The following is a 26,079-nucleotide window of genomic DNA, read 5'->3' on the forward strand; positions in this document are numbered from 1 at the left end:
TTTTTGGCTCACATGTGACACAAATCGCATATGTCTATGACAGTGTAAACATGAAAAAACATGTATTTGGATATTCGGAGATCGGTTTCAGGCCTCCTTCATATGGGAAAATAAATCAGATATAAATCGGATATGTGACAGTACGACTATCATGTAAACAGGCAGATCGGATTTATTGAGTCATTCCGTTTTGTAAATCATTAAACTTGCGACAATGTGGTGTAATGACCCAGAAGGAAGAGCGTGTGTGGAGATGCCGACGCTGTAAACAACAACAGAGGAAACACGGAGGAGGAAAGTGGTCAGTCGCCACAATTTGCTCCCACCAGATCTGAGATCTCTCTCGTACCCACAAATTCCTCTGAATGGTGGAGGACACCATATATAAGGCAAAGTTGCGATGGCGGCCCTTTCCATACTCCTCCGCCTCAAAATCACTGTAAAGTTTGAATATTTCGCAGAGTTAAAAGCAAGACAATTTTTTCCATCGTGGCTAGTGTGGCGCAGATGCTAGAACCCGCCTTTACACATACACAACGTCATAAATTGTATGGCAAGTGTAAACACATGAATAGAATATGGGTCACAATTAAACGAACATGTAAACGGACAGGCAAAAAAAATTATACATAGGCAACAAATTGAAATTGGCCATTAAGAACAGACGATGTAAACGGGGCCTTTGACTCATTGGATGGAAATGCTGCTTTATTCACACATCTTATATGTGATATTCCAGTAATGCGCATAAATTTATTTAGCATCTTTGGATGAAAACATAGCTATTGTAAAACAGCTGAAACTATTTGTAAGGAATTTAGAATTTTAGATTGATTGGGATGATTCTGTAGGGGAGTGCATAAAATATAGAAAACATTTTACAAGCAAATTCAATAAAGAGGAAGACAGCAATTAAATAGTGTTTTACTGTTCATAATTGAATAATTAAATGTAAAATAATGCCTCAGTCTTTGTTTGATTTAAAAACACTCAATAAAAATTAATTGTTATTAATCTGTCAAAGTTACAAACAATACAATTTCTTATGCTTGAATGTACATATTTAAAACCCTCTCACAGTCACAGGCCATAAAAACACTTGCAAAATGGTGAATTATAATCCAGATTCAACATTGCGTATTCTCGTGATGTGACTATTGTGAGTGATCACATTGCGATATCGATGCTAAAACGATAAAATAAATAAATATATATATTAGGAAAAAAATATGATTTTTCAGCATTATCATTCCAGTCACGTTTCTTTAGAAATCATAAAATGCTGATTTTTTATTAAATTACAACCAAATATTTTTGCTATTCAATCATTAATAATGACATATAATTATCAGTGTTGAAAACATTTCTTACTTCATAATTCTGTAGCAACTGCGATGCACTTTGTTAAAAAGAAAACAGTAACTGTTCATTTATGTTACATCTGAATTGAAAAATAAATTTTTGCTGCTTGTTCAAACTACAATTCTTAAGATTTTTTGACAACCTAATTGTTTTATGTTCAATCCAATTAAATTAATTGAGTTAACTTAACCGATTTCAGTTGGGACAACCTAAATAAATAGTGTGGAACCCTGGAATGATTTCAGAAGAATCATGTGACTCTGAAGACTGGAGTAATGATGCTGAAAATTCACTAAAATAGGAAGTTACATTTTAAATCACATTCACTTTCAAAAAAGTAATATTTTATTGTAATATTGCAGTTTTTTAACAGTAAAAACAGCCTAGTTGAGCAGAATACACGTCATTTAAAAACCTTAATAAAATCCTAACCGTATGTGTACTTTATATACGCGTTTCCATTTTTTAACACTCATTTCCATCACGTCTGCCATGCTAATCTTTGCTGGATTACGTCTGCTGGCAACTGCTTGCGAGTAGTGAGATGTCAGGAGCCACGTTGGACCCCCCAGTCGGTTTTATAGCCTGCCATTGACATGAAAATGCTCCCGAAGCCCCTCCACAGGGCCACAAGAGGCCCACAAAATGGCTGCCCCGAGGCCTGAGTGATTCCCATGGAGAAAGAGACCAGTGCATCCTGGAGGACAACAAGAAGTGTCACGAAAGGTAAAGCAGACTAGACAGCAATGCAAGTTAGGCTGTCAGATGTGGGTGAGGATTTCCAGTCACATATACAAGCAAACCCATAAAGTCTGGAGAAAATAGGCTTTACTTCAAGAGGACCGGGTCAAGGTTTGTCTTAATGGCCTCCATTCATGATTCAAGACTAATCAAGCTGCAGTACAAAGTATGAACATACAGGTTTGAAAAAAGTGTGTTGAACAGCTGGAATTTAAAATAGATCAGTATTATGTAATTTTTTATTATAATTTTAGTTAAAAGTTTTTATTTAAAACATAACTTTGGTTTAGTTATTTTAGTTACACTAAATGTAAATGAAAACCTTTTTTGGTTTTATGATTTTAGTTGACTATAAAGACATAGAAAGCATATCAAGTCTTTATCGGGTGAAGAACCATATACAGTTAAAAGCAAATTTATTAGCCCTCATATGAAATGTGTGATTTAAAAAAATATATATATATTTCCCAAGTGATGAGTATTTCCAATAGTATTTTCTTTCTTTTGAATTTCCTTTATTTTTGCTGGAACAAAACTTTTAATATAAATATTATGTTTCAGTTGGCTACCAAGTTTATCCAATAACTTGCCTAATTTGCCCAGATAACTTTATTACCAAAATGGCACTTTAAGCTGAATAATAGTATCTTACAAAATAGGAAAATATGACCTATTGTGTTGATGGTCAAAGACAAAAGAAATAAGTTATTTATTATAATATTATAGATTTTTCTTTAATTAGTTTAACTTTTTTTTGCACCATAAAATTCAAAATTCTTGTAGAAACTCTCAGTTACTTTCCAGGGTTTCTCCTATGAGAATGTCTATTAGGGTTGAATTGAAAGTTAAGTGTCTACTTTAATGTCTGTCTTGCTAAAATTGAAATATCAAAATAGAACCACAGCAATTACTATACTGTAATTAAGAATAAGATATATTTATATTAAAAAATCAATAACACACTTATTCTGACCTATACTAATTAATGTTTTAAAATATTTAATCAAATTGAATATTTCTCAAGTGATATTTAATAGAGCGAGGACATTTTCTTTAATATTTTTTTTCTTCTGGAGAAAATCTTATTTGTTTTATTTCAAGTAGAATAAAATCATTTTAAAAGGCAAAAATTATTATCCCCCTCTACAGTGCTCAGCATAATGGAGTACACCCCATTTCGGAAATGCATATTTTATTTGTTTCTCAGCAAATATAGGTCATATATTTTGGTCCGTTTGTACAAAATAGTATTAAACAAATATATGTATTAAAAATAATGTTTTAGTCACAGAACATCTGTAGAAATAAGAAGATAATGCATTTAAATTCATGCAAAATATTGGGGGGAAAATTACAAACAAAAAAATGTAAACAAAATTTTAGAAAAAACATTGTTTCTCTTGAACTTTGCCCTTTGATTTTTATTTATTTATTTTTTTTTTTACCTAACATATACATTTGGGTGTACTATTTTTGGACCCTTTTCATAAGTTATTATGTTAGATAAGGTCCAGATTTTTATATCTATATCTATATATATATATATATATATATATATATATATATATATATATATATATATATATATATAAATATACGCTTGCTTGCCTAGTTAACCTAATTAACTAAGATAAGCCTTTACTTTGCACTACAACCTTTTCCCCAGCAGTCTCAGACTTTCAACCATCACTGTACACTCCCCACCTATAATAATGCACTGCAGCCATTACTTATGCGGGACGACCTGCTTTAAAACACTGAACAGGAGGTCCCTCTCTCACCCCACTGACATTTACGAAGCGAGAACCAAAGAGAACCATCTCGTCTTCAGAGCTTTACGGTTTCCCTCCAGCGCATGACACGCCGAGAGCCTGAAACGCAGCACTGTTTACTCACCCAGATCTCAAAAACAGACTCAGCGCCATCTGTAAATCAGAGTGTGTGCGTGTGGATACATTAGAAATAAATTATGATGACACGGTGGCTGCTGGATTCCTGAAAAGCAGGAAAAGTGCATGCGTGCAGAGACTGAGAGAAGCGTTCAGATGTTTTCAGCTACATATGGTAGCAATGTGCAATGCAGAGGGAGATCCAGAGGAGGTGAGGAGCCGAACAAAGGCATGACACACTGATTTATGGGAACACCCAACATGTGACATCATGGTCTGGCACCTGCGGGCAGGAGGACGAGTGAATCAGAGAGAATGAGAAGGACTGATGAGTAACGGATACAGATCAGTGTGCTTTCTGGATGAGGAATGAGTGTTAATAAGCGGGGGACAGACCAGACTGACAAATGATGAGCAACAGGTGTCTTTTATGGAGTGCGGACAATAAAAGAAACTAAGAATCTCTTTCCGATCAGAACACACACTTGGATTTGGTTTTCAGGAGTCTTCAAAATGTTACTTTAGTATTCTTCAGAAGTCTAGATAAAGTATCAAGTAGTGGTTTTCAATCTGGGTCCAGGGTCCATGAGGGGTGCTTGTAAAAATTTTTTAATGGTAACACTTAACTTTCAGGAGCAATTATCATTATTGGCTTATTACATGTCTATTATTGAAATATTGGCTGTTATACGTATAAAGCACATATTCTGCATAATCTTTTCTACATAATTCTACCCAACACCGAAACTACTACTTTCATAACTGTTAGCAGCGAATTAGGAGTTTATTAAGTCAAAAGTCATTGTAACGCTTTATTAATACAATAATTGTACACTAAAATAAAGTGTGATATATAAAAAATATATAAATAAAATACTCAAACTTCAAATGTAAAATGAAAAACACATTTTATCACATTTCACTCATGTGCTCCCAAACATGAAAATCTGCTGTTAATTTAGTCTCTCAGACAACTTCTTTTCTTCAGAAAAACATTAAAGGTTTAAGAAACTCTCGAGTACTTTTTTTGAGATTTTAACAGATTTGTGTGTGTTTAGCATCAGTTAAGACTAAGTTAGCATCTGTCAGCTTTAATTGTGGGGAAAACTGGATAATTTTGAGCTTTTGTAAGTTAATTTCATATTGCAGATCTAAATTAATTTTTTGTATGGGATCAAAATCGGTGATGTAGCACGAATCTGCTAGTGGAGTGATGATGTGTCGGTTTTTCATTATTATTCATAGCTGAGATTTCTTATCCTATGAGAAGACCCTGCTTCTTAATTATTCATGAGAGCACATGCTTTCCGGTGACAAGGCAGACCTGCCAAGCTGTGAGATGTGGCACACAGTATTTAATCATTCATAAAGGGTTGTATGTGTTTGTTTTCATAATCTACAGGGATTGCATGGTTTCCCTGCAATGCTGTCAGGGCGGATATAGCAAAGCTGTTTGTGTGTAGCAAGCATTTTTGTCGGGAGAGCTGTACGAGAATTGGAGAATGGCAGACTTTGTCTTTTATCAGTTGAGTTCGTTACCATTCAGACATATCTCCTATATCCGTGCTGCTGTATTCACATTTATGTAAAATCTTCCAGATTACAGGCAAAGCTAATGCTTGAATTAGATAGGGCAAGAGACCTGCTGCACTGCTATCCACTGTGTCTGCATTTACCCCTGGGAATTCAAGAGGAGAGAAGTCCTCCTCATTTATAGTGTTTATATAAACATGATCACATTTATAATAATATAACAAATTGGGGTTATGTGTACATATGAAATTATGTATTAGGTATATATAGAGCAGGGCATTAAATTACTTGCTGTTCAATTCTTTACATATTAACTTTGTAAAGTATAAAATCATGGGTCTCCTCACGGTTTGTGTCAGATTTTTTTAGTCTGATTTTGTGCGCCAACTAACACTCTCCTTTTTCCCCCCTGCTCTGCCGGCCACACCCACTTCTCCTTCTGCTCTCAGCGCTCCACGCCCATCATGAAGCATTTTTTGAAAAAATATTCTGAGGTAGACTTGAACTGAAAGAGGGGGGTTTCATGACCCTTTAAAGACATTAAAAAAGTGCTTAGGATTGTTTGCGGATTGAAATGTATTAATTTTAAAAAGTAAATAATGTTGATTCTTTCACAGACTAATTTAAATCCACACTTTGCTTCATAAGACCTCAATCCAATATATTTATATATACATTTAGTCATTTAGCAGATGCCTTTATCCCAAGCGACTTGGAATCCATACAAGAATGGCTAAATATTCAAAGTCAGAGTGCTCAGAGAATTTAGTGCTAGAGTAGGATTTAGAGTGCTTTAATAGGTGGTTTTGGTATTACTCACTGACAAGGCTCGAAATGAACCTTTTTGCTTGGTAGCACTGATGCTCTTAATTTAAAAAATGTGGTCACACAAGTCAAAATTTAGTCACACCCACCAAAATGTATGTGCACCTTTACTACAAGTTTTATATTAACAGATTTATTGCATTTGAAATCATCCTGACGATTAAATGAGAAATTAAATAGAACATATCACGCTTAAAATGTGTAACTTCAGTGGAAACACTGTTACATGGATACTCTGCCACACAGACTTTACAGTGAATGGCTTTAGGAGTCTTATCCATTCTTTAAAGAATATGTCACTAATTAGGTTGCGCTTATTTGTAACTTTAGGTGGTTTCTAAAACAAAATCTGTCAGTGTGCTTTTTATTCTTTCATCTTCAGCACTCACATTTTCGCGGCTGTAGCTCCCGTCACCTAAAGGCAGAAAGCATTGACTGATGATTGACAGCTGATATTAACCAATCCGTTTGCATTCAGTTCTAGAGCAGTGCGACAATGAGAAGAGCTTGGAGACAGGGCAAGCATTGCAGGATTTGTTTACTTTAGAAAGTTGACATGATGATTGTTTTAAACTATTCAGACCACTGCGTTTCACGTTTTTAGGTGCAAAGATGCATTTCGCGTGAATGGCTCCTAAATCTGTGCATGTGGTAAACATTTTGCAGTGAAAACTGTTGCACAGCAACAATTTTATGCACAAATGGTCCCAAATATATTTTGAGGTTGCATGAATAAAATTTTGGGCGCATATGCGACCAAAATGTTCGCAATTTTGATCCCTGACCGGGGTTCAGGTATTCTCTGAATTCTCTGTTGTCGTTTGAAGGATAACAGTGTATCAGCAGTCAGAATGGGAATGAGAAAATCATTCCGCCAGCAAGGAATATTTAATGCATTAATTAACCACAAAACATAATTCACATAACTTATCTGGGCACAACAGGATCAAATCCAGCTTGTAGCCTTCTTCTTTCTACTCCCAATTATTTAATTTCTAACAATAGACAAAAAAAAAATATATGCCACCTTCAAAAACATCTGCAAAAAATTCCATCAAATAAAAAATAAAAAAATTCCCTCATTGTCTTTCAAACTTAATTTATGATGAAATATTTTAGTTTTTTTTTTTATAATTGACAAACAAAAAAATTGCTTGTCATTTACTCACAATTAACTTGTTCCAAACCAGTTTAATTTTTTTGTTCTATGTAAGTCAATGGTTACCGGTTTTCAACATTCTTCAAAAAAATAAATAAAAATGTAGGTAAACCATCCATTTAAGTTATATTTGTTTATTTTAAATATAAAAAATATATACATTTGCATTTTTATATTAAAAATTATAAAATAAATGTTAGCTTGCAATCTTCTCCTTTCACCTCGCATTATATAACTTATTGTATTTGTGACTATTAAAGATAGAAAAAAGCAAAGTAATATTAAAGCAGATAATCAAGACAAAACAAATCTGCTGTAAAACCAAACGTCTGCAACAGTTTCCACAACCATAAATAATTTTCTGTTTGCTTCCTCCTTAAGCTGACAAGGACGACAAAAATCTCGGAAAGGCCTGTAGGGCTGCGAGTGACTCACACTATTAGTTTTAATGGCTTACTACTATAAAGCCCTGCACAAAGAGCGGCGTTACAGCGCAGTGAGGTCATGTTACTCAATGTGCCATTGAAGGATCTCAACCAAAGTTATCCAGGATGGTTTAAGCCTGGATACCCCGCAAGATGCAAGGCCTTTGTTCTGCGCTCGATCATTTGAATCGCCAGGGTAAATAACTAACAGAATGACAGTGGAGGAGAAAGACAGGAGCAGAGTCGGGGTTTGATGGGTTGGTAAATCTCAGCACAATACATATGGCTCACACCTTCCTCTCAAACATCCTCAGCCGGTCTGGAGAGTGTAACGTTTGAGCAGTGTATTTAGGATGAGGAGCTGGACTGTACGCAATGTTAAACACTGTTAAACATTTGTAGCTATAACAGCGAATGAGGTGTAATGTTAACATGCCTTTCTGTGAGCTGTCTGTGAAAGTGTACTGCTTCTTTAGCGGACAGAGATGTATACTTGTTTCCAGTTACAGCTGGTTTTCCTTGATTTATTTTTAAAAATGTTAAAATGTAAGAGCAATTTTCACTAAATTTGTCATGTTTGTGTGTGTTGAGTTTTGTTTTTATAAATCAAAATATTGCTTATGTAACCACAACTACACACTAATTATTGTACTATTACAAATTAACTGTATCATTATGAAACTTTATATATAGCTAATACCTTTTAAACCACTATGCTTTACCCATTTTTTTCAGCTAAAAGGTTAATCAATTAAAGGTAAAGAAAACTTATTATCATCACTTTTGAATTTATATATATTAGGGGTTGCACAGACATAGTTTGTTCTGTATTTTATCGAAAAATAATTAGCTTAAAGGGGCTAATAGTATTGTCCATAAAATGGCTTTTAAAAAAACTAAATCTGCTTTCATTCTAGCTAAAATAAAACAAATAAGGCTTTCTCCAGAATACAAAATATTATCAGACATATTGTAAAAATTTCTGTTCTCTGTTAAACATTATTTGGGAAATGTTTTAAAAAAGAAAAAATAATTAAAAGGCGGGCTAATAATTCTGACTTTAACTGTATATATATATATATATATATATATATATATATATATATATATATATATATATATATATATATATATATATATATATATATATGTGTGTGTAGGATCATATGAGTGACAATGAAAGTTTCATTCATTCATATTTTGACATGATCACAAAATTATTTTAAACAAAAATGACTTGAGAAACATTTAACTTGTATTAAATATGCTGTCCATGCTAATCTAAATACAACCAAATAGCTAATAAAAACCGCTTTAGCATAAAAGCATATAAATAATACTTACCACTACAACAGTTCCATAGGGAAAGTGAAAGATCAATGTGAATCTGTAAAAATCAATTCAGCGTAAACTAGCATCACATGTGTGTAAATGTTTCACTGTGTTTTGCTACTAAACCACATAAAGAGCCAGGGAAACTGATCTCCAGAATGTTTTTCTCTCCCATTTCAACAGTCTTTGTCCCAAGAGACACCAGCAGTACCAGGACCACCAGTAAAATGTAGTCTTAAAACAGCTTTTCATAATGATGCAATGCTAAAAATGTGTTGGTCATCACTGTGTTGCCAAATCATTTGGAGCAAAACAGATTTCAAGGCTGTCTCAAACATCCCACTAACTACGTAACGAAGTCAAATTCAAGATGGTGTTTTCGTGACAGAAAAAAAGAAGTCTGGAACAACATGACATGAACAACGTGACAGTATTTTGGTGGAACTGTCCCTTAAAGTCCTAATGATTCAGAGAAGACAGTGTTTTTACAGGTCTTCTAAATAAAAGGGTCTGGCTTAACACATGTGGACTGCACATATAGGCTTCACTGTGCCTGTATAAACACACATGCAGACAATGCCAAGGCTCAGAGACAACTCAGACAAACAGAGCAGTATCTGAAGTGCTGTTAAACATTAGCAGACTGTTCTCAAACCACACACAGAATTCCTGTGTCCTTCAAACCAGACCAGAAGGAAAGAGCCAGGTCTTGTTCCACCCTGACATCTTAAATAAAGAAATTATATTTAGCATAAACTTGTGTGCGTGTGTGGAGTTTATGAATTTAGGTGATGTTATTTTCTTGGTTGATCATTAATAACTCGTCGAATTCAAAACATTTAATTTAATATAGCAAATTTAATATCATACATTTTGGTAATAGCTTCAGCAATTATCGGCTAAAAATAAAATGTAATATGCCTTTACTACTATACTAATTACTATATATTAATATCAGTTCCAAAGGCTTCAGCGATTTCAGCTTGTACACACCATAGTATTGTTCAAATTACTTTTGATTTTAATATTTAAATTGAATAAACCTCAATGGTACATTTTTACCTAGTTTGTGGCGAGGGATTTAACGATTCACCGTTAGTCGGTTGAAAATCGGATCAAATATATGACAAAACGGTGATTGTTGAATGAATCGCGATCCATTTTTTTAACAGAGGGGGCGCTGTGTTTACAGGCGCAAGCTCACTTTACCTACACATTAGCGGCGAGCAAGACATAGGACGGCAGAGTAAAATGACAATGGTGAAGTCCAGCAGGCAAAACACAAACAAAAAAGATGCAAAAAGATGTTTCAGATCAACAAATCAGATCAACAAATATGATGGACATAAACCTTCAGCACAGTGAAAACTACTGTCACAGACACAAAAAAATCAACTAACGAGCCAAACTACACGGACCGGATGATTTGCAGCTTCATTTGCTCCGATGAGTGCTACGGAGATCACACGGTGCATCAGTGTTTTCATAGCGAAAGTGTGACGATGTTTTTCAGACTGAAAGAGAAAGTTGTTTTGTTACAGGAGCAGGTATTAGATTATTTTACCCTCTCCTTTTCAAACTAGTTAATACATATTTTAATAATTTGCTTATTATTATTGAATATTTAAAAATTATCAAGATTATCTCTTCTTAAGTGCATCACTGATACTTATATTCATTAATTATACAAGTACTATTAATTATTCACCTTTATAATCATGTTCAACTCCTGGCTCTATCCTACAATATAATTAATTATTCATTCATTCATTTTCTTTTTCAGCTTAATATTATTAATTAAAGTAATTTATAATCAGTATGTTATACTAATGGCCAGTCCCCTGATCAGAGGGCCTATTGAGCACCTCTGTAAACACTGCTCTTTGGTTCAAGAAGGCTTTACTCTCCACACCAGCCATCCCAGTCCCCAGTGAAAGAGTTTTTTTTCAGCAGGGGATATTGTAAATGTGCAAAGACCTCAGCGTATGCCAGAACATATAGTTATGTCTATATTTCTTTTAAAATATGTCAAATCCCAGCATAGTCAAAGTTTAAGTTTGTTTATATTAATGAGTCTTCTTTAGTTTGTATTAGGCTGCATCCGAAACCGCATACTTCCATACTATATAGTACGCTAAAATCAGTATGCGAGCCGAGTAGTATGTCCGAATTCATAGAATTCGAAAATCAGTATGAGAGAAGAACCCGGATGACTTACTACTTCCGGCGAGATTCTAGAGTGCGCATCCCATGCATGCTGCGCTATCCCATGATGCCCCGCGAGCAATTCATGAATGGGAGTAAAGCGATGCAATTGACGCAGGTAGATCACGTGACCATGACAAAATGGCGGATGTAGTACGTCCGAATTCCATTCATACTTTCACATTCATACTGTATAGAACGTACTTTTCTAACGGCCGAGTAGTACGTTTAAATTCAAATGCAGTACCTACTGAGTAGTAGGCGGTTTCGGACACAGCCTTACTCTTCTTTTTTTTTGGAAATTATTTGTTTTTAAAATAGCAATTTAGTTCTGGCAGAAAATTTATTATTTTTTAGAAAATGTGCAGCATTTAGAAAAAAATTAAAGGGCTCTTAACCTCAAATTACGGCCGAGTAGTACGTTTAAATTCAAATGCAGTACCTACTGAGTAGTAGGCGGTTTCGGACACAGCCTTACTCTTCTTTTTTTTTGGAAATTATTTGTTTTTAAAATAGCAATTTAGTTCTGGCAGAAAATTTATTATTTTTTAGAAAATGTGCAGCATTTAGAAAAAAAATAAAGGGCTCTTAACCTCAAATTACGGCCGAGTAGTACGTTTAAATTCAAATGCAGTACCTACTGAGTAGTAGGCGGTTTCGGACACAGCCTTACTCTTCTTTTTTTTTGGAAATTATTTGTTTTTAAAATAGCAATTTAGTTCTGGCAGAAAATTTATTATTTTTTAGAAAATGTGCAGCATTTAGAAAAAAATTAAAGGGCTCTTAACCTCAAATTAGTTTCAAATAATGTTGTTAAGCATTTTAAAAATTTATAAAAAAAAAACAAAAAAAAAACGAAGCAATGAAAGCACTTTTAAACAGTGAAAAAGATTTTTTTTTTATTAACACAATGGCCAATCACAAGCTTTTAGATAATTTTAGGAATATAAAAGAGAATATATGGGCATTAGTCTGTCTCAATTCATTACCTAGTGTCAAATTAGTGAGTTTGTGTTTTATTCTCCCACTCAGTGGACAGCATGCTAACAGCTGCTGCAATGCTTCTAATACTAGACAGGATTTACAGTGGCAACGACTCCCCAAATTATTTATGAGCTCCCAACAGAGCCAAACAGCACCCTATCATAGTCTTCTCCTTCCAGACCCCGTTAACCCCCCACCCCAAAACCAGGAATGACAAGACCTTTAGCCTCCGGAGCCCAGAGCACAGGCCCCACGCAAGGTGCTGACAGTCTGAGGAGCCTTGCCAACATCAGGCCTTTAATGCAGAAATGACAGACTCAGATAACATTAAAACACTAAAGCGCTGATAGGATGAATGGGTGAGTTACTTGGGCAATTGAAGCTTAAGAATCCAGTCATATCAGGGGTATAAAAACAGCTATTTTATTCTGCATTACCAATGATGACTGCATGTTGAGATCATATGATCAGCCAAACATGATTTGTGTGTACATGTAAATAAAAGTGTAGTCAGTGATTAAATATTGACAGATTGTACTTTGTTATGAGGAATATGTCTAACGAAGATTACATTTAGAAATCTTTTAAATGCAGAATACTTTTACAATGGCTCAAAAATACGCATACAACACACATTTCTCTTTCAAAGACTTAAATATTGTTTAAAAGTGTTATCAAAAAAGACAGTACTTAACACAGTGTATGAATATTCTGTATAGGCTATTCAATTTAACCAGCTAAAGCTATTATTATTATTTTTTTATCTTAATAATACTTAAAAATTCTTAGCAAATGACTACATTGAACACATAAAAGCATTCAAAATAGTTAAAATATATATGTAGAATAAAAATAGTTTGGCATATATATATGATCCTGGACCGCAAAATGATGTCCATGATAGTATATATATATATATATATATATATATATATATATATATATATATATATATATATATATATATATATATATGATTTATCTGTGGGAAAAGCCAAAAATGTATCATATGAGTAAAAATTATAAATTTTTTATAACAAAGATCACTAGAATGTTACAAAAATCTCATCTTCCATGAGGAAATTATGAAGGTTTCCTTCCATTAATATATTCAAACTGAATTATGGATTAGTAATATGCAATTTCAAGCAACTTAAAAGGCAATTTTCTTTTTTTTTATTTGTTGAACCCTCGGATTACAGATTTTTCTAAAGTATCTCAGTCATATTATTACAAGCTATACATTACCGGGAGGCTTATTTGTTCAGCTTTTATACAAACCTCAAGAATTGATCATTATGGTCCAAGTTGACACACACGTTTGTCAGCAATAGGTCATTATTAGGGCCAGACAGAATTTGCGGACATTTTTTGCCATTTCTGCAGAGAATTTTGTAAAAAAATCTGGATTTATGTGGAATGCTTTTAGGAGTATCATAACTAAAAACCTAATATTTGAAATAAAAAATAATACATTTTTAACTTTTATTTAATGGTTACAATGCAAATCCAATTAGATCCACAACTGTATTGTAAATAAATCATACGAACATTTTAATATCACTATTATTATATCACAATAATATTAGTGAAATTAATTTAAAAAACTGAATAAATATAAATTTACACAGATTTACATGAGTAAATACATTGACTCGATGGGCTAAAAATCTGTGGAAATCTGCGCGTTTCCGTGTGGGTTAGTCATTAGTAAAAGCTATAAAATTAAAAGACTAACACACTTAAACATGAACATCCACATATGATAAGAAAATTATTTCTGAAATGAAATACACATTAAACAATCACCTGATTAAACAGTCTAAGAAAACCTATTTTCACATAGTTTGGAGAAAAACAAAATAAAACACAGCTCCAAAATCTCAGACAGCGAGAAAATCCAAAGAAAGGATAAAACAAGCGGGATAATAGTACAAGACAGAAGAAAATCAGAGGTGTGTCAAGAAGAGAAGAAAGTCAAAGGCATGCAGGGTGACATATAGCACTTATGACAGATTAGTGAGGCCTTTGTGTAATTAGCCACTACACATAAACAGCAGGTCATCACCCTATAAGGTTGCCATTGTTTCGAGGAATCAGCACCTCTCTAAGAACAGTACACTGCAAAAAACACTTTTCTTACATCGATTTCTAGTCCGGATATTTAAAAATCTTAATATCAAGAAACATTTCCTAGTAAAAATATTGGTTTGTTTTCAAAAGTCAAAATAAAGTGTTTTTCCTTAAAACATGTTCAATAATCTGCCAGTGGGCTTAGAAAAATAATCTAGTTTTCAGTTTGAAACAAGAATATTTTATTTACCCCATTGGCAGTTTTTTAGTTGCTTTTAAGAAACGCTCGCTTAATTTTAACATAGTTTTACTTGCTTCTTGAATTAAGAATTAGGTATCACATTATTTTAATGGTCCTTTTAACAGATTTTGTTGAATTTAAGTTAAATTGCATCTACATGCCAACTAATTCTCAATTGATTAGAAGTAGACTGTTAGGTTGGGGTTGGAATTAGGGTTCGTGTAAGTTGATATGTACTTGGAAACTTTCTTATAGTCAGTTAAATGTCTGTTGAAGGTGCTGTATTGGCTAATATTAAGCAGACAGTCTACTAATAATCAACTGAAAATAAATTGGCATGTAGTTGCAATGCAACTTTTTGCAGTGCAGTAGTGTACATTTGATTTAGACCTACCAAGACAGATTTAAAGGGATAGTTTACACAAAAACCAAGCAATACTAAAACTATGACTACTATGGAAGTTAATGTGTCCTAGCAACCAGCATTTTTCTAAATATCTTCCTTTGTGTTCAACAGAATTAAAGAAACTCAAACAGGGAAGGTAATTCTATTTTTTGGTTGAACCTCATTTACCTCACAACAAACTAAATCAAAATGAACTGAAATAAAATATTAGTTAAAATATGTGCTGAAGGTAAATACATTACTAAGATAGTACCCGAATAAGTGTAAAGCATAGAGTTGATATGGAAAGTAGTGTACCATGACCAGCATAAACATCAAGTGTTGTTGACACTTACTTGCGCATGATGGACTTCCGGAGAACAAGGCCTTCCTCCAGATCTGCCTCATTGGCCATGAACAGAAGCCTCTTCCCTGTGACGTCTACGCCGACAAAGTCCCGCTGTTCTCCTGCCACAGGGCACAATTCCAGTCGGTCACAGTGAAGTCGTAAAATACTACAGCAGGATACTGTACAGTCAAACTGTATTTTTGGCTCAAGACAGATGGCAAGTCAACAACCTGAAAGATCTGCAGAAATGCAAAATAATACAGACCTCCGGGATGCATTTTTAGTTCATATTAGTGAAAGAGGAAATGGTCGACAGATTTTGGAAACGGCGCAACAAAAGCAAAAACCACACCAAAATCTCAATAAAAGTCTGGGTGAGTGATGGTACCTGCTTTTTTCTTGCCCTTTTGGCCCGGGACGGTCTCTGTGAATTCGTGCACTTTGCTCATAAGCATGGACAGCGTGGCGTTGTGTGCACGGAAGAGGTCCACAACCTCATGCAGGGCCACATCAGTTATCAAATCACAGCTCAGCACCAAGATGTCTGTCTGTGTGTGAGGGAAAGAAAGACAAATCATATTTAATCCAACATCAAGAGGGAACAATCCAACTTTTCCACCCACAATTTGATTATAATGTCTACTGGAAGGGCAATATGTTCCCTACACATAATTAGAATGATTACTTTCAGGTTCTGAAATCACTAGTTGGGTTGAAAAACGCTTGAAAAAAAAAAAAAAAAAAACACGATCAAAGCATTTGCTACAGACACTCTGAAAAACAGTCTTTAAAAAAGGAGAGTTCAATATACGATACACATGTATGTCAATTTCCATATAGTAGTCTTAAAGTTTCAAGAAATCCTCGAGTACTTTTTAACTATTTTAACAGATTTGTGTGTGTGTTAAGCATCAATTAAGACAAAGTTATCTCATGTTAGCCTTAGTTGTGGGGAAAACTGAATAATTTTAAGCTTTTGTCAGCTAGTTTCATCTTTTATCGGGTTTAATAGCAAGCACTTTTGTCGAGAGAGCTGAACGAGAATTGGAGAATGACGTTCTTTGTCTTTTATCAGTTGAGTTCGATACCATTCAGACACATCACCTATATCCTTGTTGCCATGTTCACTATGCTTAAAATCGATTACCAGTAGACCTTCTGGTTGGATTACCGGCAGGTCTTCTAGTTGGAATAGATAGGGCAAGAGATAGGCCTGGGTGCTTAATCGAAAAGTAAATCGAAATTCAGAGCCTATAATAGATTTAATTTTTTCAGGTATATTTTTTCGATTATTTTCCGTACGGCGTGTAAAGTCACATGACCCTGCTCCGTTATGTTGTTCTGCCAACATGTCGAGCATGGAAAACTTAAATACTGAGACAACCGAGCAACAAGAGCAGCTTATATAAAAAAAAATGCATATTTACAGTACAAAAATTAATTTATAAAATATTAAATTAAATCCAAATAAATGAAATAATCGTTCACTAATAGCAATAGAGTTAAAATGTCAAATTAATTGAGATTTTGATTTTAGGCAAAATCACCCAGCCCTAGCAAGAGACCTGCTGCACTGCTATTCACTGTGTCTGCATTCAGAGCCGGGATTCAGAAGGAGAGATGACCTCCTCATTTATAGAGTTTATATAAACACAATTACCTTTATAATGACATAAATTGGTGTTATGTGTATATATGAAATTACAAATAACGTATGTGTAGTAGGACATTCAATTACTTACTGTTTATTTCTTTATATTTTAACTTTGTAAAGTATAAAATCATGAGTCGCCTCATGTTTTGTGTCAACTAATGTACACTCTCCTCTTTTTCCCCTGCTCTGCCGGCCACACTCACTCCTCCCTCTGCTCTCAGCGCTCCATGCACATCATGAAGCATTTTTTGAAAAAATTCTGAAGTAGATCTAAACTAAAAGAGCAGGGGGTTTCATGACCCTTTAAAGGGACAGTTCACCCAAACATTTTTATTTTCTGTTAAACACAAAGGAAGGTATACTGAGAATTGTTGGAAAGAAAAAAAAAACGTCGTTGACTTCCATTGTATTTTTTGTTGCAAATATGTCAATAGCTGATTTTTTAAAACATTCCTAGGAACATCTTGTTTTTTTTGTGTTCAACACAAGGAAATTCATTAAAGTTAAGAACTAAGGTACAGTGTTAAAGTTAGTAAATGGTGATGGAATTTTCATTTTTGGATGAGAAAGGGCAGGCTAGTAACAAACCAATGGTTTTCAATTCTATGCTATAAAAAATGGCAGTTATTTTCACTGTAATAAAAACAAATGCTACAGTTAAAATTGGTAACCTTGTTAACAGCAGATTAACGGTCAATATATACACTGAATAACCGTAAATTGACTTTCTGAGAATTCCCTGCATAAAACATTACTTTTCATGCTTTTTGTTAACAAAGTATGTTTTTTCAAAATTGTTTTATTTTTTAAAAACCCATTAGCTATCGGCACCGAGCTCCTTCTATATATTTGGCATGCTTCCCTGCTTGTGGGAAAAGTTTTTTTTCATAACTTTCTACTCACCATATGTTTATGGTTGACTTTTTGTCTGTGTAACAAAGGATATGATTTGTAGATGTTAGCACTTCAAAAACACTGGTGCATTACACTATAATTGAATGAAATACAGTAGTTTACTATAAAAATTAGAAATGACTTTACGGCTTGTACTGTATTTTTAACAGTGAAATACTGGCAACAACAGCTTCTTTTTTACTATACATTTTACCGTTTATTTTTTACAGTGTAAAAGTCAAAAAACTATTTGAAAAAGAGTCATAGAGTACATTACTGTTACAAATTGGTGAAAGTTTAAACGAAGGAGGGACAGACAAAGTCAGATGGATGAATGGATATAATGTCAGAAATGGGACAATATTCAACAAGAGCCAGTGTTCTTGAAGCACATCTTGTGCCCTATCAAATTAACATTTGTAAAGCTGTTTTACCAAGTGCTTGTGTTCCATCAGCACAATAACATTTTGTTCGGTTTATTTTGCCATGGCTTGGGTCAATATTTCACACCTCACACATATTGTTTCAGCTTGTTAGACTATTATATTCAATTTAAGTCCTGCATACTGACTTCTTACTGGCATATTCTCATGAAACTGGGTGGTACAAAAAGGAACAACCAGGCTTTCAGAAAAGCCGTTTTTCCCATGGCATGGTATGACTTAGATCTACAAGACTGGGTTCAGCCTGCTTCAGTCTGGTTTGATTTTTTACTGTAGTTTAGTATCGCTTCAAAATGGAAGGCCTTGACATCATTTTAGTTGCTGACCACAATACAGGTATTTTATGCTCCAGAATTTAGGAAAACTAAAAGAAATAAAAGAAATCAGCTGTATAACACGGAAAGCCATAGAATTTGACATTTGTATATACATAAAATCCAAAGGAAGATATTTCTGTGCTGGTTTTAAGATTATTATAAGAAAAAAAAACACTAATATCAAATATGCACATACACTTGTACACTTTATGATAACACAAAATAAAAGGTAAAAGTTTGGTTTAACTTAATGAAATTGTTGCAGAAATAGATCCTCACTGTACAGCAGAATGTTTCACTCAAAGTAATAATAACAATTATGATATGAATGCTATTGTTTGTAAAAGGAGAGTTTCTATTCAGTTTGATTATTAGCATGTTTCTCTGGACTTGCTGTGTGGTTTCTTTGCCATTTCGGTCCCATTTTAATATTTGCATCTCAGATGAATTGGACAGATCTGATTCTCAAAGCCTACTTTAAAGAAGGGCTGGGTTATAAATAGAAATGAAAATTGCAAACATAACTGAGCAAAGCAGCAACTGTCATGCACAGCTTATCAGGGAAGCATGGTTGTGCAGTAAATCTACTCCGAAAGCCGGGGAGGCTCAAAATAAGTCATGAAGAAAAAAAAAGGGAAATCCCCATAGTGTTGAATAATAAACAAAAGAATTAACCGCTTTCATTAATTCAGCATGACTAATAATCACACGAATGCGGAATCATCTCTAAAAGGATTTATTCCACACACACACAACTGAAGTTATGAAGAAAGTTGAGTAAAACTATATGTGGTATTTTCACAAGGAGCATTTACTACACTGAGCTGTAGTTCACTGAGAAGAGATAAAAACATCTGTCATGATCACAGAACAATTATTTCAATGTCATTATTACTGATAATTCAGTTTTGAAGTAATTTTACATAGCTTGTCAGGGTACTTTGACTGTGTAGTAAATGCTGCTCCATCTGAAAGCATGTAATGGAGGTCTACTAGTACTGGTTTTACTGACAAAATGAGTATATATTGCCCAGCCCTACATTAAAGACACAATATTAATTTGAAATGAACAATTTATTAGTGAAGACCAGTTAAAAACATCAGTTTCGATCTGTTTCACAAAAAGTCAGATGACTCAGATCCTCAAAAAGTAACTTCTATGGCATAAGACACTGGACTACATGGACTCCTGACAATAGTCACAACGACAAAAGAGAATGACGTGAGAAAACAAAAGTTCCAGCTTCTCAAATAAGTGCCGTGCTATGCTACAGTTTGCGTGTGTACACGTGTGCGTGAGTGTGTGTATGAGTGAGCGCAGGCATGGAGAGGAACCCAGCGATAAATCCTGCTCGCCTTTGCCATTGTTTCTGTTTGAGTTGTCTGGTTCCCATCTGCTCAGTCCATCTCAGGCCTGTGGATAAATAAACATGGGAGCAGGAGTGGGGAACAGGCCGTCAGAGCGTGCCTGGCTCAGGCAGAGCTGCATGCCTCATTGGGGAGGCCCAGAGAGAGGCCCTGCCGTGACGCTCTGCTCCGATACAGTTCCGGTTCTCTTGTTCTGGCCCCGGAGCAGAAAACCCAGGAGCCACCGGCGGACACATGCTCGAAAGATAACAGGGTGCACAGCGATGTCTGCTTAGGCTGAGCTAACTGTGCTACTGAGGAAGGAGATAAATGCTTCTCCATCAACCACGGCGAACCCAGAATGCTTATATTAAATTTCACACATATGAAGCCTTACAAATTCAAAATAGTCAGAACCATACACAACCTCCACTACTGTTTATGTATTATGCACATATTTCAGGGGAAATCATTGTACAATTTATTTATTGTTTAAATGGCATTATCTGACAGAATTAGGAGCGCAAGATATTGGTAAAAACTGATATTATGATATTTTATTCAACTCAATTGAATTCATGTTTATTTCTATAGCACTTTTACAATGTAGATTGTGTCAAAGCAGCTTAACATAAAAGTTCAAGTAAACTGAAACTGTGTCCGTCCAGTTTCAGAGATTAGGTCCAGTTTAGTCCAGTTCAGTGTGGTTTAAATTTCAGAGCAAATTCATCAATGCCCAGCTCCACAAGTCCCAAACCAAGCAAGCCAGTGGCGACGGTGACAAGAAACAAACTTCTTCATACTTCAATATTTTTCTGCGATACATATTGCGATATTAAGTATAATTTTACCAGTTGCCTTGAACAGCTCTATTTTGAAAGAATTAATAACATTAGGTTGACTGGGATGACTTCCTAGTGCTAAGTTGAGTAATTGGTGGTTCATTCTGCTGTGGTAAAAGTAAGTCCAAGGATAGTGAGTGAGTGAGACTGACTGGGATAATTTTGTTTGGAGTGAACCATGCATAAAATATAGGCCCAATCCCAATTCTATTTTTGTACCCCTACCCCTTGTGTGTAGGGGAAGGGCTTCAAAATCTACCCCTAAGAACTGGGACACCTCTACAACACCTGCACACGTCATTATATGTCATCATGATCTCTTGCTTCATATAACGACTTTTGTACCCCTTGGTATCGAGTGTGGTGCTGAAAAATCCATGACCCCACAAATCATGTATGTTTTCAACTGTGGCTCCTGGTCAACTATAATCCCGACTAGCGATGTCCGGATCTGATCATGTAATCAGAAATTGGGCCTGATCACGCGGTTTAGACTCAATCGGAGTCAAATGTTACCTCCCGATCAGGACTCCAATATTCTCATAATTTTTGAACACATCTGTAGCTATGCGGTGGCACCTCTTCCTTGACTTCACACGAAAACAGCAATGCGTACGGCATGATACACTTTGTTGCAGAGACGCTATTGGTTAAATGTAGGCAAAGTAGGGCACAGAAGCAGCTTGAAACGTAAAGTATGAGGTATTATAAAGTTGATGACGACAACATTGCCATAGCAAACTGTGAGATATGTAAACTTGGGATTGCCTGCCGGGTATTTTAAGTTGAGGTGCTATTTGTTTTTATATTGGCTTTTTTTATATTTACTGTTGCAGACGAATTTAAGCAATTTATTACTTGATTGTTCAAGCTGCCTCATGCTGTTTGTAAGGAGAGTTGATGAATGTTAAAATAAGGTGAATTAAATAAAAAAATAAGGAACATCCTAGATCTGTTTCTTCCCTCTTCTTTATTATTTTTTATGTATTATAAAAGTATCGGATTGGGGTTCGGTCTCGCTACTCAAAATCAAATGACTTGGAATCAAAGGGGGAAAAAAATAATCGGGACATTCCTAATTCCGACTCTATATTGCAGATCCTGCGATGTGACTATTGTGGATGCGCACTTTGCGATATCAATGCTGTAATGATTTATTGTGCAGCCTTAGACAAAATCATACAGAAATGCTTTGAAAATGATCAATGAAAACAGAAAAGTAGAAATGTGATTAGAATAACTTTCATTAATTCAATAAATATAAGAAAATAATGTGCAAGTCATTTTAAAGTTCTGAGCCACATTCAAAGTCGCTGTAAAACAGGCGATATACACAGACAGCTCTGATCAAACATCTTAAATTACTGCATTGCTTGCCAAGTGTAAACAGATAGACTAATGAAGTACATTACTTGGAGGAAGAATTGTTTATTCTAATTATTTATAATAAGCATATCATAATACTGTTACTGCCAGTGTTTAATGAAAGCGATCGGACCCAAGGGGTGCATTTCAGCAATGTTTATCACAGTGGTTCTCAAGCAACTGTTAATTTAGTGTTATTTTAGAGATAACATTGTTTTATTAAACAATAACATTGGTTTATTAATATTTTTATAGTTTGTCTTTATAGTTTTTAGTGTTAATAAAGTTTGTATACATTGTGATTTAAGCTTTTGGTCCAGCTAAACATCAAGTTACACACTGAAGATGTTGAGAGAAAAAAATATTCAAGTTAACTTTTTACTTCAATTAACAGTTTTCATGATTTTAGTTTTAGTTAACTATAAAACCCACCAAGAACAATTATTGTCCACAACTGTTTTTAAAAATTCCCCATGATTTTCCAGTTGTTTAAACGGCCACTGGAACTGTACCCGGAATCACAGCCTATACCGTTAATCTTCTAGGGATGTCCTAAACTATAGTGGATGAATTGAAGTACACTCAATAAATCCCATAATGCACTGCAATAACAAGTGTACAACCCATGTACACTCAACAGATAGAAAACACCTATAATGCATTGTGAGCATTTACATACTGAATGAAATTCCACAACTGACCACAAGATAGCCTCCAGAGCAGAAGCCTAATAGTGTATGTTTCAAAATAAAATAATATTTAATTAAAGCAACGTTTGTATACAAGACAAAAATCGAAATACTTAGTTTAAATACTAATAGACAGCTGGCTAAGTGCTAAATACAATTATAGGGACTGACCAAGTAGTTGAAAAACAAATTTGTGTGGGATTTAATCAACCAGCAAACAAAACGGCATTCTTTCTGGTGCACAAATGTGTTCATTTACTTCTTTAAGTAGACTATATTTGTAAACTGTAAAAATAAATAAATAAATAAAATCTTGCTGAACTATTTAGTTGAATCAAATTAACTTTACTAGTCATCTCTTATTTACATCAATCCAACTGACTAAAAGTATTAAGTTACACATTTAGTTGAAACTTGATTAACTTAACTTGATTAAAGACATTTTAAGACCCTGTGCACACCCGCCTGGACACAGTTCTGGTTGTTTAATCCCAGTCCCCTGATTGAGAACCACAGGTGTGGCATGAAATTGTTTTCATTTGTAAATAATTAGCATCTTTTTTTCTGCGATTTTTCTCATTGAAGAGGCTATATGTAGAAACCATTGCTATTAGTGACACCTGTGGCCATTAAGTCAACTGTACCCAGCAACTTGCTACTCGTGCTCACACTCATGCACACAATGCACAGAAGACTGAAGTTGTTTTGTTTGTTTGTAGTTATAAAATGAAAAAGGGATCAAATCAATAATTATAATGAGCACTAAGACTGCTACATGCATCATAAATATATAAATATAAGCTATGCTCTTCTCTTACAACATAAAATCTTAAATAACAGTGGTGAGAAAGCTGCACCAAAAAAAAGCCACTGATCACAGCAATAAGTTTGTGCAACACCTTCAATTCACCAGCATCATGCTGACAGATTAGGCAATTCAAACTACACTGCTATAATTCAAGTCTAAATACACTATGCCATATGGAGCTGGCTTTATTGCTTTGCAAGACATAAAAAAGAATCCTCTATTTGAACAGTATATAACCATTCAGCTTGTCAAAATTTTCAAGATATTTAGCAGATAAAATAAATAAATGGGCTTTAAATATGAGAGGATTTAGCCTAAATTAAACTCAAGTTAATTGTACGCATCGATTCAACATTTTTAAAGATATCTTCTGAATGTCACAGATAAACATGTTTTTAAACAAGTTTTAATGACACGAGGTGAAGTAAATGAAAACATTTCTTTTGTTTTTCAATCCTGGGTGAACTATTGCTTTAAGTGCAGTCACCAAAATAGCCAAAAGTCAGGCTATGTCTGTAAATGTGCACTCCATTCCCGCAGTACATGAAAGAATTGCAGAGCGAAGTCGAAGCAACCACAGAACAGCCAACGCTCAAACATCCAAACATTTACCATGACTTCACAGTCGACCAGGAATGTGCGCTGATGAAACGCAAAAAATGTGACCAACGCCAGGCCACCCATCGTAAACCACCCAAGTAAATCGATCTGTCCCTGCAGCTCTAACCACTTAGCATTTCATAGTTGGGGTTTCTATTTTTGAGGGGACACGACAAGTGGCCAAATGCCTGAGGCCTGACAATGGTCGTGCCCTCTTGGCCGGCGGAAGGCTGGATCAGTCCTGCAGTGGGCGTCAGCTGTTGGATCATCTGAGCGCCGCTGACTCTGACGCTGACGCTGGGCCTTTCAGTGTAGGCCGTGGTTCTGCGCTGCTCTGGAGGAGAGGCACAGGGAGGTCAGGCCACCCACAGACACTCCCAGTTCTGCTTGGCTGCCCCCTGGGCCTGCCAGGTGAGACCACCCAAGAGGAGAGCGGAGGAAGAGGGTGGAGAGACGAACGCAGGATATGAGGGAATAAAAAGGAAGGGAAGGAGAAGTGCAGCTCTGTCAGCTGCCGCTATGGACGCGGGCTCACAATTGGGCTGTCATTACTATGTTAAGTTGCAGGCTGAAAAACAATAAACATTTGCATAAAAAAATGTTGCAATTTAAAAAGAGATTCACTGGCAAACCTATAGAGTTTGACCAAAGAAAACAAGATTAATACTAAGAAAATATTAGTGCTGGCCAAAGATTAGTCACATCCAAAATAAAAGTTTGTTTTGACATAATATATGGGTGTGTGTTATTTATATTTGTAATGTATAAGTGAATAACACACACATACATAGAAACGAAGCTATTCAAAAGAATTTTGTGTTACATAGCTATTTCAAATACTATTTAATTTGTATATCTAAATATAAATACATTTTTTCTTAAATATATGTATGCAATTGTGTATTTATATATACATAATAATTACACACGGTACAAACACACACACGTCTAAACAAACTTTTATTTTGGATGCGATTACTCACAATAATTTTAGCCCAAATACTGTATATATTTATGTCAAGGATTTACCAATTAGCTAAGTAAATGCACATTAAAAGCTAGTAAAGTGTTTTCGTCAGTGTTTCAAAGAACTGAAAGTGTTTAAAATGTCAAAAGTTATTAAAATGTCAAAATATGACTGAAATATTATTTCATCATCATTCCGTGAAACATTTGTGATTGTGTTAGACAAGTGTGTGAAACCTCTTTGTTTGAAGGCAAAATTTAATCAAATTAAACTATTTTAACAATTAATCAACTGACAATTCAATTTAAAATCACATACAAAACTGTACTTTAATTTGGATGTTTAAGACATGTAAAAAATTGCATCTAAAATTACATACACTTAAATTCATTATAATAAATAAAATAATTCATTTTAATTATTAAAACAACATTGTTCACCCCATGTCAATTTTTGTCTACATTTTGTTATTTTTTGTTATGTTTTTTTTTATTTCTGATGTTTTATTAGGATTTGTTTATTTATTTATTTTTTTTTTTTGAATATGTAAGTTGTGCAATTTAAATTTACTAATGTGCATTTTTCGATTTTGTTTTTGTTGTGAGATAATTTATGAGATCATGCGATCCGGAAGTGTATAAAAAGAGCAA

The 26,079-nt window shown here is 34.5% G+C and overlaps 1 protein-coding gene and 1 long non-coding RNA gene across 2 annotated transcripts in view; one reads left to right on the forward strand and one right to left on the reverse strand.

Moving 5' to 3' along the window:
* LOC141378372 (uncharacterized) overlaps positions 1–26,079 on the forward strand; it is a 134,715-nt gene that overhangs the window by 75,339 nt on the left and 33,297 nt on the right. The window lies entirely within an intron of this gene.
* eif2b3 (eukaryotic translation initiation factor 2B, subunit 3 gamma) overlaps positions 1–26,079 on the reverse strand; it is a 65,111-nt gene that overhangs the window by 23,264 nt on the left and 15,768 nt on the right. The window contains 2 exon segments of the mRNA NM_201074.2: positions 15,511–15,622; positions 15,892–16,051. Of these exon segments, the coding sequence (NP_957368.1) occupies positions 15,511–15,622; positions 15,892–16,051 (272 nt within the window).

This window comes from Danio rerio, chromosome 2 (assembly GCF_052040795.2).
Source record: "Danio rerio strain M-AB ecotype USA chromosome 2, GRCz13ab, whole genome shotgun sequence".
NCBI lineage: Eukaryota > Metazoa > Chordata > Actinopteri > Cypriniformes > Danionidae > Danio > Danio rerio.